The 20,910-nt window shown below is 47.1% G+C and overlaps 1 protein-coding gene across 4 annotated transcripts in view; it reads right to left on the bottom strand.

Annotated features, from left to right (window-relative positions):
• Positions 1 to 20,910, bottom strand: part of MAST4 (microtubule associated serine/threonine kinase family member 4) — a 740,331-nt gene that overhangs the window by 486,886 nt on the left and 232,535 nt on the right. For all 4 annotated transcript variants that reach the window (XM_075541112.1, XM_075541113.1, XM_075541114.1 and 1 more), the window contains exon 3: positions 13,224 to 13,348. In XM_075541112.1, coding sequence (XP_075397227.1) covers positions 13,224 to 13,348 — 125 coding nt within the window. The remainder of the gene's footprint in view (positions 1 to 13,223; positions 13,349 to 20,910) is intronic.

Raw genomic sequence — 20,910 nt, 5'->3', positions numbered from 1 at the left:
TCTTTCTCCCAAGGAGTGGCTGGTGGTTTCAAACGGCAGACCTCACATTTAGAAGTCCCCAAACCTGGGACTTTTTACAAGCTACCTTTCTAACCTCATACTGAAAAAGTGGCTTTTGTATGGGGGCAGTAAATAATATAAATACCGGAACAAGCAACATATGTGTTAATCGAGTGTTTATGCTATTGCTAGTAATCCAACACGAGGGCGAATCAGATGCTACAGAGGATTTCTGGCTGTGTTGTGAGGGGTCAGTGACCCTAGACCTTACAGTATTCAAAAGCCAACTGAACAGCATCTGGAGTACAAATAAGAGCTTAATGCTAGATCATATTTGAAAAAAAATGAAGTGATAAAGGTGAGGGGGATGGCAGACCGAAGTCCGGGCTATGAGAGAACAAAGGTGCAGAAATGCCCAGGCTCAGAAAGATGACCAGGCCCGGCATTTGGCCAGAATGACCCACACTTGAATGGCTTTGTCTGTGCATGCTAGTAGTCCGCGGTTTCCCCTTTAGCTTAACACCTGCTGCTACCTGAAGAATAAACAAACAGCTCAGTGGACGTGTCGTAAGGGACAGCAAAGAGACAAAGGCCCTCAGAGAGACAGACTGACACAGTGGCTGCACCAATGGGCCCAGGCCTAGGAACAACCTTGAGGATGCACAGGACCGAGCAGTGTTTCGCCTGGTGGTGCACAGAGTTTCTTTGAGTTAACACAGACTGCCTGGCACCTAATTCTATGTCACACGTAGCCACGTCTGATGTTGGCACAGGGCTCCATCTCCCACCGGAAAACAAATGAAACATGGCGACAGATTTCAAAGACAGATGATATAAAAACCCAAGGGGGTCACTGACATCTAGTCACGACGTCTGTAGAAAATAAACTTATTTCCTTCTGGTTAAGATGGCTGAAGGGACTATTCTTCGCACCCAAGCTTTCCGCCCCCTGACCTTCGAGTTGCCCTGAGGAACAGAGAAAGCAGTTGCTGAGTGGCTGTCGGGTTTCCTAGCCACCTCGTGCAGGCAGCTCTCTTTCTAAAGGACGTTGGAGATAAGTGGGTGGTGGTAGTCTTCTACGGGTCTTTTCAAGTGAGAAATCATTCTGTGCTTGGTCGTCATGAGACTCCAGGCTCCCATGTGGCCCTTGGCCTCCCTGACTCTTCTAGAAACATCATGTCAGGAAAGAGCATCACTGCCTGCCTTCCTGTTCATGTTTCTACCACGACCCCCTCCCAGGATGTGTGCTGTTGAGAAGGGCGTGGGAAGCTGGCTGACCAAACGCATGCAACCTCTCCAACTCTCCGCCACAACGCTTTTCCAGAAAGCCGCAGTTCATGTCATTCGTCTGCTACTCTGAATCTGCTCAGCTGCAAACTCTTCAGCATGTGACCGGCTTCCAGGCTGGCTCTGGCTTTGGAGCCGTCACCTATTTCCACTCGCTTGTAAGCTCGTTGGATGCAAGACCGACTGTCACAGCTTTCCCATTCAGGTGCCTCTCTGCGCTGTATAAAAAGGAAGGAGCCGGTGGATCAGCATTCAGCTGTTAACAGAAAGGTGGGTGGTTCAGACTCACCATCTGCTCCATGGGAAAATGGTGTGGCAGTCGGCTTGGCTAAAGATCTGCAGCCATAAAGGTCTTACGGGACAGCTCTGCCTTGTCCTGCAGATCCCTGCAAGGTGGAGTGGATTAGAAGGAAATGGGTTGGGGGCTTGGTATCAAGGGCCTCGTTCATCATTAAATGAGCAGATAGGGGAATTCACTGCTTCAGGGCATTTCTGGTGCCGTAGAGCCAGGGATGAGCACACTTACCACGCTCCTCATTATCCTAACCACCACAGCGTGGCTAGAGATAGGCAGGAAAGCTCTTGAAGCATGACAAGTTTCTTAGAAAGCCTCTGAATCTCCATGGTAATTTTTTCATTTTTCATAACATGCTAAATCCCGCTCCCTGCCCTCCCCAGCCCACTGTCTGATGACTGTGGCTTTTCTCCTTTCTCCTGCGAATTCTATTGACCATCAGACGATAACCAGGCATCTGCCTCGCCATCATTTTACCATGAGGACAGCGGAGCCACAACACCGAATCGCACTCCACCAGTATCCACCGGAGATACACGCTTCCACAGGAGCCAGCTACCACATGGACGGTGGCACCTGCGGTGGTTTTGTCAACTGTATCTTCCTCACCTCCTCAGATAAAGAAGCCAAGAAGAGCTCTTGGAGCCCAGTCATGCACCGAGCACCAAGGACTGGCAGCAGAAAGAAGCCTTCGCAAACCACTGAAACGTCAGACTTCAGACTTCCCCACCAATCCTTAATAAATGGTCAGTTACTAAATAGCACACACCTACCAGAGGCCCACCCGGGGGGTGGGGGAGCGGGAATAGTACACACACACACACACACACACACGGACGCTAATAGAAAGCCCATCTAGAGTGCTTTGGAAGAAAGGGCTGGCAATCGGGCATTTGAATTCCCCAAACTCAGCCACTGCAAATGCCGCGGAGCCCTGTTCTCCATTGACACGTTCAGGGTCACCATGGGTCAGCGCCGACGCCATGTAGTGAGGTACGCATGAAGAGCTTTAGAAAGTTCATGGAAAGGGTACATTATTTTTAAATTCCATTTCCCACCATCGTTGGGAAGCCCCCACAGATAAACCAGGCACTGTCCTGGGTGCTACAGATCCAGGGAAAGGTAAAACAACTGAGCAACCTTCACTTGCACACGTATGACCCCCCCTTCCCCAAAGGGTCACCTTGTATGTCTGCTGATCAAGTTGGCCAGTTCATAAACATTCCAATGGAGCAAGTGGGTAACAGGTGAGGTGGACGCGCTAACATACTTGTGTGGACATACGTGCGTCTACTGTCCTTAGGTGGTGTCGAGGCAGCACTGACTCAGGTCAACCCTGTGTACCCCTAAACAGACCGCGCCTGGTCCTTGGTCACCCTCACCTCACTGCTATGTGTGACCCTCTCGAGGAAGCCTCTGGGTCAATCCAATAACATATTTGCTGCTATCAATCTGCTTGGCTCCCTTTGGGGATGGGAAGCAATTAAAGGAGGGCGTGCACCTCTATCTTCAGATCTCAAACACCTTTAATCACTCTAAGTCCTCACTTGACTGACCATCCAGGCACACCCACGCGGAGCACTGCTCCCGCAGGTGGCACGTCCTTGACCAGGAAGGACAGCAGTGCATACTTATGGTAAGGAACATGCTTAAAGCTTTGTACAATGTAAGGAAGAGAAAACAAGGCAGGAGGAGTTTTCAGTGACGACTTCCAGTGAAATTTCATTTTAGAGAAAAAAATAGAAAGAAACCCATCTCTCAGTGCAAGCTATGACAAAAATAATAATTTATAAATGATCAAGGGTTCATGAGGGAGGGGGGAATGGGGACGGAGGGGAAAAAATGAGGAGCTGATGCCAGGGGCTTGGGTGGAGAGCAAATGTGTTGAGAATGATGAGGGCAATGAATGTACAAATGTGCTTTACACAATTGATGTATGTGTGGATTGTGATAGGAGGTGTATGAGCCCCTAATAAAATTATGAAGAAAGAAAGAAAGAAATCCGTTTCTCCCCAAGTATATGGCTCTCCATCCATTCAGTCACGGGATGAAGTTCAGTGCCACTCACACGGGGCCGGCTCATTATCCTCAGGGCACCCAAGAGTGTTTCCTGGCGGGACCTGCGTTTGCCGTATCTCCTCACTGAGGCAGTAGTCGGATTAGAGCAAGGCTTTTACAGTTTGTTTTTAAGCTGTTCTTTGATTTACGAACTCGCGTTATGCCAGCTACTCTGTGGATGGGCCCAGGTGAGCCTGTAATGAGATTTATCTTCGTGGATTAAGCCTGACCTATAATAATCTGCTCAGGGCTCCCTACTGCTATTTCAGCACTGAGTTATGAAAATCCACCCCTCCACTCTAAACAGAACCCAGCTCAGAGGGTAATAACTCTGCAATGTACGGCTCCTGGAATGCAGGCACTCCTGAGACTCTGATTATAATGTCCACAGCTGACGGCACTGTTTCTCAATTGAGAGGACGACTTTCCAGATGAAAAAAGTCTCAACTGTGGAAGAATGCCGTCAGCTACATACATTGTAATCACACTCAGCAGCCTTGTATCCCAAGAGCAATACAGGTTACCAAGGGTTGGTATGGCAAGCTGATTTGAGGGCCAGGGAGGGAGAGGGTTCGGGAGAAAGTCCTTGGGTGAATAACACAAATTTCACATGGATGCTTTTGCCTGTGATCTCCAAGTGCCCAATAACCACACACCTTCACAGATATTCAAATATAAATGTAAAACAGCTGTTTTCACAATTTGGCATGGTACCAGGGGTGTGTTGTTGTTGTTGGTTTTAGTTAATGTGGGTTGGTTGGTTTCGGAGACTACTGAGCACTAGACAGGGTGTCCTGGGATGCTTGTTTGTCAGCCAGCACCAACTGGGTTCCGACTCATACAGCCTCATGGAGAACAGAACAAGATGTTGTAAGCCGGCTTCAGGATCACTGGTATGCTTCATGCTGTAGTCTCTTTCAACCTAAGGGGCTCATTTTCCACCATGAAACGAGACAATAGTCTTTTCTCGAAATGGAACAATTCAACAAACCAAACTCACTGCCATCAAGAGCAGGGTCGCACTGCCCCTGTGAGTTGCAGAGACTGGAACTCTTATAGGAGTGGCCCTTTGTTCCATGGCGTGACTGGTGTTTTGCTAGCAGCCCAACGCATAACCACTACACTATCAGGACTCTTTCTGATGAAAGTATAAAATTCCGTGGCATGCCTGGAAACACTTTGACACTGAGAACACTGAGAACCTCAATCATGCGCATATCCTTTGCCGCAGGAACTCCACTCTAAGAATCCCCCCTGAAGAAATAATTAGGAGCCAGCAAGGGTTTATTCCAAGCATGTGCCTTATAGCTTCACAAGTAACAGGGCAAACTTAGCATTAACCTATAAGGGGGCCCACTGTTGAAGCCACTGGGTCAATCCATCTGGCCGAGGGCCTTCTTCTTTTTCCCTGTCCTTCTACTGTATCAAGCATGATGTCCTTTTCCAGGGCCTGGTCTCTGCTGGTAACATGTCCAAAGTATGTGAGATGAATGTGCTCAAGCCTAAGAGCAATTGTGTGGACGGCCCTGGTGGTATTTCGTTCTGTTGTCCACGGGGTCACCGTGAGCTGGAACTGACTCCGTGGCACCCAACAGCAACAAACTGTAAAGGAAAATCCAGGCAGTCACTGCCATGACACTGATCCCCAGGTATGGCAATGACCCTTGGAGGGCAGAGTAGAATTGCTCTTGTAGGTTTATAAGTCTGTGATTCTTGCTACAGATAGAAATTCTCATCTTTCTTCTGCGGAATAACTGCTAGTTTGAACTGCTGACCGCTCGCTCAGTAGCCCAATGTGCAACCAACCCACTTACCACCAAGGCTGCAAGAGATTATAAGAAATCCATATATTGGAATATTACACAGTCTTTAAAATGTGCCTTAGCCATTGTGAAGAAGTGCTCATTCACAGCCCTCTTCTACAACATTGTTCAGCAATGTATTCAAGGGCAGTCAAGTTGTTCACCCATCAGTATCTAGCAGATACTCTTTTAGAGTTCACTAAGTGGACTTCCGATCAAGTTTTTGTCTTTCAACTATACCACTAATGAAATATTGTCATAAATGTTAAACAACTTCAAATAAAATCTATGCCCTAAATAAATGATGGTATTATGTTGGTACATTCTGAATGAATTAAAAAGGAAAAATGCACTTTTGCATACATTTATTGAATTTTCCCTAGTTCCTCATGATACATTTTTTGCAAATGGAAAGATGAATATTCATTGAGTCCCTTTGAATATATTACTGTTTAAATAGTTTTGTTTTAATATTTATAGAGCATCATGAAATATAATTTTTCCATTAAAAGAAATGGATACAATGTCAAATGAGTATCACCCTAGAAACATAAAATTATGCCACTTAACCTAACATTAGACATCAGAAAACAATACTTGAAAGGATTTCTCCAAATCTGCTACAAACGTTATATTTACAGTGTTAAAAGCAAAGATGTCACTTTGAAGACCAAGGTTTGCTTGGCTCAAGCCCAGTTACTTTTCCATCACTCTGTTCTCCTGCAAAGCTGGACAACACATAACAAAGCCCGAGGGAGAATGAGTGCTTCTGAGTGATGATGTTGGTGGATATTCAATCTACCACGGGCATGCAGAAGCAGAAACACAGCAGCGCCCAAATGCAGCCAGGATGTGCCTTAGACGTGAGAATGGCAGACGTGGTCTCGTGTTCTTCACGCCTATTAGCAGGATGCACCAGACTTGGGGGGAGGATATCGCAATTGGTAAAGTAGAGGGTCCGTGAAAAAGAGGGAGCCTTTCAAGCAGATGGACTGACACGGTGGCTGCAACACCAAGTGGAGGAGAGGGAGGAATCGGGCAGTGTTTCTTTCCTTCTGTGGAACACAGGATCCCTGTGAGCCAGAGCCAGCTGGAGGGCACCTGACACCAGCAATACCGCCCCCAGAGTGTGAGGTGGTACAAAGATGTCAACCAGCTTCCTGTTTATCTGGTTGGCCAATGTTGAGTGAAAATGAGGAAGGATGAACAAGTTGCCCCACCGTCATGTGACGGAAGGATCATGATGAAAAACACCATCAAATGATCACAGGAGAAAATGGTTCTTTCCCTCCCTTCTGATAACATCAGCCTGGCTCCCCGTGACCATCACCATGGCACACCCTTCCTTGTACCCCCAACACACTATGCCAGCACTTCTTGAGAGGCAAGCCCTGTGGGATCACCTCCTCCGGTGATACTTCCCACGATAACCTTATCAGGTGAGTGATCCTCAGTCACGATGGCCCTCTGCCCAGACTCCCTTATGTGATACATAAGTAATTCTGCACTTTAGATGCCTGTGGCTGCGGCTCCGTTTTGGAGAGCGTTGTCTGCTACCACTGAATTCTGACCTTCGCCGATGGTGTGAATCAGACGCATTCTTTGTTAGTGGTTATCCTAGTTATTATGGCTTACGATGGACGCAAGGAAGCATATATTACCACGGAGAGGAGCAAGGAAGCTGTTTCTGGAGTGGCCTGGGAAAGGCTCTGGCTGGTTAAGATTAGTAGGAGGCCGATGCTACTGGAAATATCTGGCCATGGGTCCCAGGTCATAAATGCTAAATAAGAATCAATTCAGGAGGAGAGAAGAAAGTATGACATTTGGGTGAAACGTGATTTTAGCATGTGACTCCCACCAAATGACCTTTCCCTGCATGGTCTGGTAAGAGGGTGGGGGGAGAGGGTCATAGGATTCACCGGTGAATAATTATGAACAGGATTCCCTGCTTTACCATCCTGCTGCTTGTCAAATGAGTCCACTTCGAAGCAGGAGTTGTGATCTCATTACCAGCAAGAGCCAGGAGTGCTGTGTCTGGCGTACCCCTGCCTGACCGTAGGGCTTTGGACTAAACTGCCCTCAACATCACGTGAGACCTTTCCTAGAATCAGTTCCGTGGGACACTGTTGTGACTCGCAGAACCCAAAGACAGGAGGGGCTACCTAAAAGCAGGGGACTGGAGATGAAGCAGACTAGGATCTTGCAAGAGTTGAACTTTGGGGACTTTTTCAATCTCCAACTTCTTGCGACTACTTTGGTATCATTTCTTATAGAAGACATGTCACCACATCAGGTTAGTCCCATCTCACAATCAGGTAGAAACTGGTTTGACCTCAGGAAGCCCAAGCTTTCAACCACTCAGTTTTGCCCCTGCATTCCCATTTTCCAACTCAACAATTGTAGTGTAATTCCCAAACAGTTTCCATCATTCACTTATCTCTGCATTGATGAGTAGCTTCTTAATTGGGTTAAATCACACAGAGCTAAAAAAAATAATCGCAGATTAAAACCTAGCAAAAAATAAGCAAGAATCAGTTCAATGGTAGTAAAATAGGAAGAAAGGAAATCTACCCATTTATTGAATGCCTACTGTGTGCTAGGAGCCCTAGTGGCACAGTGAATTAAGCACTGGGCTGCTCACTGGCAGATCAGCTGTTCGAAACCACCAGCTTCTCTGAGGCAGAAAGGTGAGAGCTTCCACTCCTGCAGACTGAGCCTCAGAAGCCCACAGGGGCAGTTCTAGACTGTTCTTCGAATCCCATTCTGTTGCCGAGAATTGGGATTGAGTTGACGGCAGGTGAGTTGGGTTCTCTGTGCTTGCTCCTCCAGGTGGAATCAATGACAATGGGGGGGCCCTCACTGATCTTTTCTGGCTTCTCTATTGCCACAAGGCAAAGGTCAGGCACCCCTCCACGCTCCCTCCTATTATGACACCAACCACTCCTTCCACGTCACTCTACATCTATGCTGGGTTTTATAATTCACTGCACTGGGCACACAAAACTCACGGACAACACTTAAACAAAGGGGGTTTATTAGGGAAGTTAATAGTTTATCATAAGTCGGGATTAGCAAACAGTACTGATATAGCCATTAGTCTCTTCAGCAAGCCGCTAAGTCTCTTTTTAGTTCACAGGCTCTCAACCACATGGTAGCCAAGTCTCTCTCCTGTATTAGTCTCTCAGCCATGTGGTTCCTTGGCCTTTGCCCCCACAGGCCAGGAAGCCAGCCTGCCTGTCACTCTGTCCCTGTCCCGTAGCTGAAGGTCGGGAAAGGAGAAAGCAGCCCAGTCTCGGTGCTGCTCCTCGGGGTCTCTGTGCCACAGTGACGCGGCTGGTCTCAGGAGCGCCCACCACTGCAGAGATTTTGAGCATGCTCTTTCAAGGCCGTCGGATTTCTCTCTTCTCCACTGCTGCTTCAAAGCTGGCCCGTCCAAGGTGGCTCAGCCCCCTCACAGCCAAGACTCAGTGGTAACAGAAATGGAGTCACCCCCTCTCAGTGTTACAACACATGCCCTGTTTGCAGAGTGCCACCAATCCCTGGGAGAGCGGGGGAGTGACAGACTTGGGTAGAATAGCCACAGTACACAGCGCATGCTACCACACTAGGTGCTGAGGCGTTAGTTGGGGGATGGAAGTGGGGGTGGAATTTCTGTTCTCAAAACAACCGTAAGAAAGTAATGCGATATCTAACAGATACAAAACAATTGCATTGCATGGTGCATTGGAAGTGATAAAGTTACGGTGACACATGAATCGAGGCAGGGAGGCAAGGTGGGGAATATCAGTGAACGGAAGGTTAGAGAAGACTGTGAATGGCAACTGCAAACCCACAAACGAGAAGGAGGGAAACACTGGAAACTAATTTCCACTGGATTTCTGCCACCCATCTATCACTACGACGTAAAAACCAAAGACCCAAACCAAAAAACAACCCACAATGAATGTATCTTATGAGGGTCCCAGAGCCCAGGTCTAAACTTTAGTCATCAAGCCTCGCGGCCTTATTTTCCTACAAAAAACAAGTCACCCTGAGTCGTGCCTTTGCCTCCTGAAATCTCCATCTTTCTTACCAGAAAGCAGTATCCGTATAAATCCCCCTGCTTTTGACGACTATGACGCCTTTGATAAACTACCCATGTGTGTGGGGAGGGACAGAAAGACGGAGGAAGCAAATGGGAAAATGAGTTTTCCCCTCTTCAGATTAATGTATATGAAGTATACATCTGACACTTCATCAGCACTCCCGGCTGGTGTCCCAGCAGGCAGACCCGGCCTGAGCCTGTATTCTGCCAGCTACCAGGCTACTTAGGATGAATTGGCAACACGCCATTTATCTGAAATGCCCAACATGTCTGAGAGAGGGAACACAGCTACATTTAGCATTGCCACGGAAAACCAGAGACTCCGGGCTAGGAATTAATCTCCTCCTTGAGAAGGTGGCTAGTGTTACCTTCCAGCCTGCCGGTGGCGGTGAAATCACTATAGGAGATTCATTTACTGAAACCCACACCCACCAGAGTGAGGCCTCCATTTCCAGCTCCTATGAATCCCCAGCATATTACTACCTCTCAGTTGAGGGTCTCGACTTCTCTGGAATGCACACAGCATCGGCACTGGGCAGGAAGGTCTGTTAGCTCAAGCACAGTGCTGGGATGTGGGCCTAAGTCTCTCCTAGTCCTCAGTTTTCAGTTCTTCCAGACCGCAGCCCACCCTCCCCTATCGCTACAGCCCAGTTCTTCATGAGCTGACAACACTGTCTTATCTGTGCAAAAGCAGATGCACGAAATACCCTTCAATGTGGATCTTGATCACCTCGTCCCCATCTGTCACATGTTTGAACTGCTGACGTGGACATAAACAGGAGTCAGCCTAGTACATGGATCTTCACAATGGTAAGATATTCCCTGAAAGGCCAAGCCAGAGAGGCTGTAGATGGATGGATGATCTTAATAGGCCACTCAGTACAGAATACAGAATTATCCCATCACTCTTGCCTTGCATCTAAAGAAATATGTCAGTTTTGACATGAATGATGATTCATTCCTTCAACTTATTTCTTGAATATGCAAGGCGCTGGGATGGGAGCGATGAGGACCAGGCGGTCAAGGCAAACAGGTGTTCTGCCCGAGAGGTGCTTGCTGTCTAGCAGAGAAGTCCTGGGCACAGACCCTAAACAAGAATGCCAGAGTGCATGTGCAAGTGCTCGGCAGTCAGGACGAGACCGATTTACAGCTCTGAGGCCAGGAGTGATGGCAGGTGGGCGCAGGGAGCAGGGGGTAAGAAGAGGTCAAAATGAGGCATGTTCTCGGGTACCAAGCACTCCCAGAAGTACCCACTTGTTTGGAAGACAAAGAAAAGCAAAAAGAAAAAAAATGGAAAGAAGAAACTTCTTATAGGGTCGATTTCCACCCTTTCAGCACCGCTGTCTACCGTGAGCCCCAGTGCTATAGGAGTGGCGGGTGAGGCTGCAATCCGCAAGGTCGGCAGTTGTAAACCACCGGCAGCTCCTAGTGAGACACACTGGGCTTTCTACTCCCGGGAACAGTTGCAGTCTTGGAAGCTCGCGTGGCAGTTCTGCCCTGTTCTACAGGGTCGCTACGAGTCGGCATAGACTCAATGGCAGTGGGTCTGTCAACTCTGCTAGTTCTTGTACACCGTGGAGCTGTAATCAGGAAGGCTAACTTGGATCTTTCCAATCCCAAGGTAAGATGGTCACATGGACAAAAGGTGATGTCCCTGGAGCTGTGTGTTTCTGCCATGGGCACCCAAAGCCAGAGGTGCCCTTAGCAGGCCCTTGAGTGACGTCTAGGACCCACACTGGTGATCCGTTGGGTGCACTGGTGGCACACTGGTCTGCAGTTGGAAACCGCCACCCACTCAGAGGGAGAAAGACAAGGGGTTCTACTCCTGTCAAGGGTTAGAGTCTCAGAAACCCACGGGGGTGGGGGGTGGGGGTGGGGTTTCTCCCTAGCCTGTAGGGTCGCTATGAGGCAGAATCAACTTGACGACAGTTTGAGTTTTGTGCGATAGACTGGAATGAATGCCAGGGCTTAGAAATCTCAGCAGAGGCAGAACAAAACAGGAATGGAAGCAGTGTTCCCGGAGCCCCCTCCGAGTGCTTCTGCACGTCAAACAGCAGAAGGCATGGGTTTTCCTTAGACTACACAATATAGGGAACCTCTGGAGGGACAGAGATGATGAGGGTCACACTGGCCTTCTCTGCGGTGAACAGTTATGCACATTCTGACTTTCATACTCATGCTTAATCCGTAACCAGTTGCCATGAAGCCGAATCTGACTCATAGCAACCCCATATGGGTCAGATAGAAAGATGCTCCATAGGGTTTCCAATGGCTGGTTTTCAGAAGCAGGTTGCCAGGCCTTGATTGTGAGGTGCATGTAGGTGGGCTCAAACTTCTAACCTTTCGGTCAGCAGCCAGCACGTTAACTCTCTGTACGACCCAGAGGTTGTATCTAAGCTTACCCAGGGTATGATGATCATAACAACCAAACCAAACCAAACCCACTGCCTTCAAGGCAATGCTGACTCACAGTGACCCCTGTGGTTTTCCAAGACTGTAACGGTTTAAGTCCTGTGAATCTGAACAGTAGTGGTCACATTGTTAACATTTACTGAGCTAGCATAGGTGGTAGGTACTGTTCCAAGTTTGCTCTACGTGGCATTTCAGAATTGTATCCAGTTCACTGATATCAAAGTGCACAAGCATAAAAATGTTCTGGTCATTAAGCTCATCATGTAAGTGACCCTTTAGAAAGCATGACATCTGACACATCTTGCAAAGCATGCTTCTCATATTTTCTATTGTTACTTCTCCTGGTTTTGCTTTGTGGTGTTTTTAAATTTTTTTAATCCTGTTTCCAAATGCCTGATGATATAGTGGGTCACTAATCCTAAGGCCAGCAGTGTGAACCCACCAACTGCTCCACAGGGGCAAAAGGAGGCTATCTGCTCCCGTTAAGTTGTTCAGCCCCAGAAACCCTAAGCAAATTTCCTGAGTCAAGAATCTGCTTGATGGTTCTGGATTCCGTGTTTGGTGTTCCCAAATGCATTTTTGTCACCAGGTGGGCATTCATTCGGTCAATAAACTCATCATTTCTATGTCTGAGTATGTAAGAGTCTTAGTCAATGCCATCCAACTCTTGGTAACAGTGCTGTCGTTAGTGGAAGGGTACTGGCGGGAACAGACACACAGGAGTAGTATTTACACCCGAAGAGTCAAAGTGCAAGGTTGAAAAAGCAACTCCATTAAAAAAAAACACACACACACACACAAACAGCAGTTTTACTCTGAAAAGTTTGTAAAATTACACATACACACACTCCCAGTGAGAGCGAAAGCGAGAAATATTCAGTAACTCTGGGCACTTTTCTTATTCATGTACTTTTCCTGTGGCTTCCCAATGATCTTCCAAGGCAAGTCGAGAAAATAAAATAGAAGCCTCAAGGCATTACCTTATCTGTAGGGGCAAGGACGGAGGCCCATGTAAAGGAGAAAACATGTGAAATGAACCGCCCAGAGCCTAGTTCGCACAAACACTCCCAAGTCGGGAGGGGTGGGGGCGGGTGGGGCGGGGGTGGAAACCTGTAGGGGGGGTGGAATTAGCATCTGGACATCAGGATGTTCTCATTGCTAAATTCACGTGTTTACCTCGAGGTCAACCCAGTGAATGTAAATTGGTTGCAAGGGAGATGCCCAGATGGGGGTCAACCCAACCCTCTTGCGGGTGCACCCCTGGTGCTTGCCCACAGTCACTCACCAGGCTGGCTGTGAGCGAGGGCGCAGACTGGCCCTGGGCCTGACTGCGCATGCGCACGAGGTTGGATGTCTCCGTCGAGGGTGGCCAGGCCTGCCCGGCCACGGGGTTTGCAAGCAGGTACCTCCCTGTTGGGGTTAAAGAGAAGACAGCGTAAGTGGCAGGCAGACAGCAGTAGTCTGTGGCAAGGGCGGATCTCTCCCTGGCCATTCTTCTAAATGACCGCTGCCATACTTGGTACTAATATTTATTCTAAGCAATACACCACCTTCTCCATCTCCTCGCCCCACCCGCCAGAAAAAGCAAACTGTTTTAATTAAGTCAAAAGATCTAGTCATGGGTTCTGACCCTGGCTCCCATAAAAACCCAACTCCCTCCTTTCTAGCTTTGGGCCAGGAAGAATACAAGTAAAGATCTAGACAGATGTGTATTAAAATACCCAAACATCCTCAGCCTCACAGGCCAAGTGCTCATAGGCATAAACATACTTTTCCAAACCTACCGCATACCTACTACGGAGGGCAATCTCGGAATCAAGGAACACGGGACCTGCACAGTGGCGGGGGTGACCAACGACACAATGAGGTGGGATGCTTTCAAGGTCAAAGGGGCTGGTTTCTTTGTCTCCCACCACAGGTGGCTAGCCAACTATGTCTGAGGGAAACATAACGGTTTTCATTTGCATAAATCAGGACATCAATGTCAGTCGAGGTTCAAGAGCAATTGCCATCAACCTTGAACTCTAAAATAAATGCGGATGTTTTAAAAGTCAAACAGCCAAACCAATTCACATTATCCTCTTTCCTGAGTAAGTACATGCATTACCACAAAAGACATCAGGCTTTGGGGCTTCCGAAGAGTTCAGATGGACTTGGAGATTCGCATAACAACGAAGCTCATGGGAAGCAGGGGCCTTTATGCTTAACTGCTTCCCTCAATACTAGCACTGCAACTACCCATAAACTCAAAACCAAGCCCAGCGCCCTGAGTGGATCCTGACTCACAGTGACCCCAGAGGACAGAGCAGAACTGCCCCTGACCATCTTCACAGGAGCAGAAAGGCTTATTGTTCTCTCATAGAACAGCTGGGGGGTTCCAACTGCTGAGCCTGCAGTTAGCAGCTCATCCCTACCCACAATACCACCACTGGGGCGCCAGTGAATGACCACAGTGGGCGCATAATAATTACCGAGTGAATGAAAGGATGAGTGACATTTCCATCTCAGAAAACACAGAGTGAAAGCACACAGATGTCAGGCAAACCAGAGGCCCTCAGTGGAGGGCCACACATGGGGCCTCCAGCTTCATACCCTTCGAGAAGCCCCTGAACTTGCAGCATACCTGCCGATGTAGAAGAGGGAACACCTGGGCTCCAGTTGGTTTCCCCCGCAGGTCAGTCTGTGGAGAAGGTGCTCCCTGCTTTCCCTCACAACCACACCACACCAGCTGCTCACTAGCAAGGATCTGTGGTGTCCTCCATTTCCGCATGTGTGAACTACCCCAACCATCAAAGAATGGGGACTTCGCCATTCCCTCCCCATCCATTTTCCACGATAAGGGGTCAAACACTATAATCCAAGTGCTTTCAAAAATCTATAGTTTTGTGGCAGAGGATGAATGGCTTCTTATTTTGCTTATTTTGCCAAAATTGCTCTTTCAGGCTCTGGAGAAAAACTAGATCTGAGCTTGAGATCTTTTTGATAGCCTGACCTATAACTGAATGGCCTTTGGGAAGGAAGAAATTAATCCCCCTGGGCTTTAGTTTTTTCCACTTCTAAAATGGAGACAGGAGGATCTACCATATTCCGCTACTGAGGAGATTAAAGGATTTTATAAGGGGAGCATTCAGTAGAGGTGCTACAATACAGTAGCATTCAATAAATGTGAATGAGAAAAATTAAAATTATCTTGTGTGTGGGTGGGGGTGGGGAGCAGTTTCCTGAGGTTTAAAACCCAAGCATAGAAAGGGACTTCAAAATGTTCCTATAAAAATTCCATTTTTTCCAAGGACTTTGTAGAGTCCCCTCTTATACATAGAAAAAAAATTTTAATCACACAGTAATTACACCAGAGATAACCACTATCAATACTGCAGTGGTTTTTTTCTCCAGAATTGTTACTATAACTTAGGTTTCCTATGAAAATGGACTGACTTTTGTCACTTGCTCCCCACCATCACCACATATTCTAGATTATTACCCTTTCCAAGCAAATAAATCTATTAAATGTCAATCAATTGAAGCATAAACACAATGACTAAAAATTCATATATAATTACCCATTTGGGCCTGTCACCACCTCACAAACACTCAACCATATGTTTGTGCAGAGCATGTTACACTGAAAGTCCTGGCTTCTGTTTTTTCCACTCATGCTTTATTTTGACGCATGAACTACAAGCTGGATTAAGAGGGACTTTGGGAAATCTGGCCCTTTAGGCCTTTGGAACATCTTCAAAACCCAACCCACCTTGGAGTTGACCCCAAACTGCTCAGGGGCTCCAAGGCCATAAGTCTTTAAGGAAACCAACTGCCAACTCTATCTTCCCAGGAGCAGCTGGTGGGGTTGAACCTCCAACCCTTTAGTGAGCTGTAGAGCCTTTAACTATCGCTCCTCCAGATCTCCCAAAGGCAAAACATAAACAAGGAAGGACAGGAAAAGATAGACTACACTTAGGGAAGTCAGCGTTAATCACATAAATAAATGATTTCTTCAGAAGGATTCCACTTACTGAAAATCTGCTAACTGCTAGAATTCTGAACCCATGGATTTTGTTTTACTACTCCTGTGTCTTTCCCCATATCTTATATTCCACATTTTTCTTTCTTCACATCTTAGAAGAGAGGCATGATGGGAGGTGGAAAAGCTGCATGCTGTCAGGTGTTGATAAGATCGAAAGACCCCACACTCTGGCCTTCCTGCCTCTGATGCTTTGTTTTACAGAAAACTACAAGTAGATACAAAAACACTTAGGAAATTTAATGGGCGCGTTCACTGTTATCAAGTTGATTCTGACTCTTAGGGATCCTCCAGTACAGAGTAGAAACGATGTCCCTGGGTTCCCAAGGCTCTTTACAGGAGAGGTGAGCCTCATTTTCCAAGCACAGAGGGCCTGCTGGGTTTGAGCAATGCAAAACCCACTGTGCCTCTAGGACTCCTGAATATTAAGGACATAGAGGAAGGTGAAGGCCTAACAGTTCGGGTGACTACAGGTCTCTCTCCTTCCTTTTTGCTTTTCTTAATTTACAACCTTTGCGATCCTCCTGAGATGAAGAGTAGACGGGTCTATTCAATTCTATAGCACAGAACCTGGCAACAACTAGCACTGAGTAATTACTCAATAAATATTTGTTGAATAAAATGAAGTTAAACCATACAATTTGAACAATATTCATTCTAAGTCAAAAGGATACAAGCGAATGAGATAATTTCTTGCATTTGATGTGTGGGCATAGCGGAGTACCTAAAATATATCGAGCTTTATGCATTGGGCCCTGCAAACTCTTAAGGGGCAGGAATTAGAATCACCACCTCACCATCGGGTGGTTCCGTAACTCGGCCAGGGCATCAGCTAACAGGTTAGACAAAAGAAGGACGTGGGCTCCAACTGTACCAAAGGAAAATATTTATTTCTCCCACACGCTTAGGGGAAAAATAAGTATTAAGCTAAGATCATTCTCTCTCTCGCCACATCTCTCTATAGGCTGTATGTTTCCCGCAGAGAAAATAGTCTGGAACGAGAGGAATCAAATGAGCACTGGTGTGGAACTGGGTTCTTACTGCCATCTGTAGTAACGGAGACTGTATGTAACCTCCGAGCCTCAAAAGTTCATCTCCAAAATGGGAAAAGCCCTTGCAGAGTGGCACAAAACAAAAAATAACTTCCTGCCTTTGAATCGATTCTGACTCTTAACAGCCATGGATTACGAGTTGAACTGCTAATCCCAAGGTCAGCTGTTCAAAACTACCAGCTGCTTCTCAGGAGCAAGACGAAGCTTTCTACACCCACAGAGATTTGCAGCCTCAGCAACTGAAAGGGGCAGTTCTGCTCAGGCCTAGAAGGCTGCTGTGAGCACACAGACAGGGTCAAATGAGACGATGCACCAAGTCCCTCTTGAGACACTGCAAGCAGGACAATATATTACCGCTCTTAAGATTTTCCCACGAACTCTCTAACTCCTTGGACACAAGCCCCACCACCACAGCCACAAAATAAAACATGGCAGTTAGGTTTCTCAGCCAGAGCACGAAGGAAACACGGTAGAACACTGAGAAGTCCGGAAAGAGAGAATGGCTGTTCTCCGTGGAGCTGACGAAACAGCACACTGGGCACTGTCGCACTCTCCGGGCAGAGGCTGGGGACACGGAGTCCAGGAGGGACACTCAGATCTATGTTTTTTAATTGTCAAAAATATTTGCAGAGAATAATGAGGGTCTGTTCGCCGAACTTAAGAAGTGTAAATAAAGAATTCCAGCCTTGATTTGTGGCTTTAATAGAGTTCGTGTTAAAACTCTTCTAGTAGCTGCAAACAGTGCAAATATTAAGCTTTTAAAAATCATTTTATTGGGGGCTCATACAACTCTTATCACAATCCATACATAAGTCCATTGTGTCAAGCACATTTGCACATTCGTTGCCCTCATCATTTTCAAAACATTTGCTCTCCACTTAAGCTCCTGGTATCAGCTCCTCATTCCCCCCTCAACCTCTGCTCTCTCCTCCCTCATGAATCCTTGATAATTCATAAATTATTATTATTTTGTCATATCTTACACTGTCCGACATCTCCCTTCACCCACTTTTCTGTTGTCCATCCCCCAGGGAGGAGGCTATATGTAGATCCTTGTAATCAGTTATAGAACTGGCTGCATTAAATTATCCTCTATCAATTCCTACAAATGATCATTTTATGATGTGGCTTTCAATGATCCTACAGAAAATATATTTCATATTCTAACATGGCAAACTAAGCAGAAGTTCATTCCTCCCATCCCTCCAAACAGCAGTGTGTCAGGGAGGGGTCAGGGTGATGGTGGGGGACAAGGGGCTGGGGAGGGGCTCAATGGGAACAAGAGCAAAGGGGAAGCATGGCAACATCACCAGAGTCTTACGGTCACATCACACAGCAGCTGCACCTGTATAAACCTCCCTTTCTGACACGGGGTGGGCGGGGTAGCGGCATGGGTCCAAACAAAATGACTGCCATCGAGTCCACTCCAACTCGCGGTGACCCTGTAGGACAGCGCAGAACTGGCCCTGGGGGCTTCTGAGACTTAACAGCTATACACAGGAACAGAAAGTATCACCTTTCTCCCGCAGAGACCTTGCAGTTCAACCCAGGTAGCAAACCACTCCCCCACAGAACCTGGATAAACGCTCAGTTCAGGATAAACGCTCAGTTCAGGATAAACGCTCAGTGTCAAAGAGATGGAGTATGGATTCAACGAAAGTTAGATTTTCAACCAAACTGAGAAGCAGGGCTGAGGAAGCAAAGAGACAGGAGTCATGGCCCTTCTCTTGAGTATTCTGACCACCTTTGGGTGCCTCCAGTTTGACTAGGTTCCCCAGGGTACTTCAAAGCCAGCAGACATCACTGCTAGCAGGACATGGGCACCGTGCTGTCCTTCTCTGAAAGCACTCAGTGTAATACCACTACATACCTGTTCTGAGGACCCTTGATAACCTAGTAGTTGTGCTGCTAGCCACAAGGTCAGCAGCTCAAAACGACCTGCCCTTCCTCGGGAGAAAACTGGAGTTTTCCCTGTGTCATGCGTAATCCAAGGGCAAGCAGATGGACTCTGGATTCCCACTTAATTCCAGCCCCAATCCAAGAACAGTTACCAGTAGTTCTTATGACCCGTCCCTGCTCAATGCCTGCCTGATACTTGCCTTCATGAGGTGATCACTGAAGACCTGGATGTTACAGCAAAGTGTGGTAAGGAAAGCAGGTGGTGCCTGGCTATCAAGTGGAATTGAGCTTGGGGACTACAAGGCTTGCATCCTAACAAATCACGTAAGTGAGGCATCAACTAAGTCCACATGGAAGAAGCACACCAGCTTGTGTGATCCAATGATGATAATAACAAAATGAAAATATGATCAAGAGAAAGGCATCAGAGATTAAAATATGAACACCCAACTTGTAGAAGGCTACGGAGGGCAGTGGGAGCTCAAATCTGTCTTGATCCAAATGTATCTATTTGGATCCCCTCTGGCCTCAGGTGAGGGAAGAGAACAGCTTTAATATCAGACAAAGATGTTTGTAAACTTGATTGTGGTAGATAGAGCTATGGTATAATATGATACCTGGTCAAGTGACCTTCCTCTTGACTCATCCTGAATTTGCTCTAGGTTTAAACATTTCTCACTTATTCCAAGAGAGAAAGTTTCCTTCTGGTTTATTTCAGTATTGCTGATGGCCTCTACGTCTGCCCCCATCTACCTCCCACACTTTTTTCCCTTTTGTTTTGTATTGTTTCTGTTCAGTTTCCCAGCTTATGAACACAGAAAGAGCACTGGCGTAGAGACAATGACTGATGCAATAGATTATCGGGGATGGGATGGGGGTGTGGTTAAAAGGGAATTGAGGACCAAATAATGAATACAGGAGGCAGGAGGGTACACCAACACTTATTTTGATGATGTGTATACAACTCTTTTAAAAAGTAACTTACCTATGGGTGTTACTTTTAATATATGAAATTCTAAATCAGTAAAACTATTGGAAAAGAAGATGGAGTTTTGTACTCCCATAAAGAGTTATGATCTTGGAAATTCACAGGGGGCCAGCTCTACCCTGTCTTTCAGGGTCACTATGAATCAGCATTGACTCAATGGCATTGAGCTTCCTTAGATTTGGCATTCTTTTATACAGCCCTCACAGCAAGGTCATGGGTTTAAAACCCATCAGCCACTCCAAGCAGAAAGCTGAGGCTGGCTGTTCCTGTAAAGATGCCTTCTGGCCTTGGCAAGCCCGGAGGGCTGCTGTGAGTTGGAGTCACCTGACTGGCAGTTCCAACATATATTTAGGCTGCCCCATGTGTAAACCCAATCTTGGAAACCAGACCAAAAGTGTGCCTTCTGTTCATTACTAAGGACTACAACAGAAGAAGGCAGGCAAGCTGATACTCAATAGCTGGTTTGGCCTGAGCCCACAGATGCATGCTAGACTCTCTTCAAACCCAATACGCTAAACGGTTCTTGTCCAGTCAAAACCAAACACACTGCCATCGAGTCCATTGCAATTCACAGTAATGGTAAACTTCAGAATAGAACTGCCCGGTGCATTTCCAAGGCTGTAACTCTCTATGGGAGTAGACGCCCTCATCTTTGTCTCCCGGAGCGGCTGGGGGTGTCTAGCTGACCTTTCAGCTAGCAGCCCTTAGGAGCAATTGTGAGGCTGCTGCAGGACTGTGCAGTGTGGCCTTCTACCGTGCATACGATCACTGTGGGTCAGAACCACCTCACCGGTACCCGACGGCATGCCACCAGGGATGCTCTGCTGTTGTCAGGCGTCTGCCAGTGAGGTCTGCCCCCCACTGCCCCCGTGTACAACAGAACCAAGCACTGCCCAGCACTGCACCCTTCTCATGATGGTTGGGTGTCCGAGCCAACGGTGGCAGTCAGTCTATCTCATGGACGGTCTCTCTTTGCCAATGTCTTTCTCCCTTGCCCCGAGTCAAGGTGAAG

Source organism: Tenrec ecaudatus, chromosome 2 (assembly GCF_050624435.1).
Source record: "Tenrec ecaudatus isolate mTenEca1 chromosome 2, mTenEca1.hap1, whole genome shotgun sequence".
Classification (NCBI taxonomy): Eukaryota; Metazoa; Chordata; class Mammalia; order Afrosoricida; family Tenrecidae; genus Tenrec; species Tenrec ecaudatus.
This window is presented reverse-complemented; position numbering and strand designations above follow the sequence as displayed.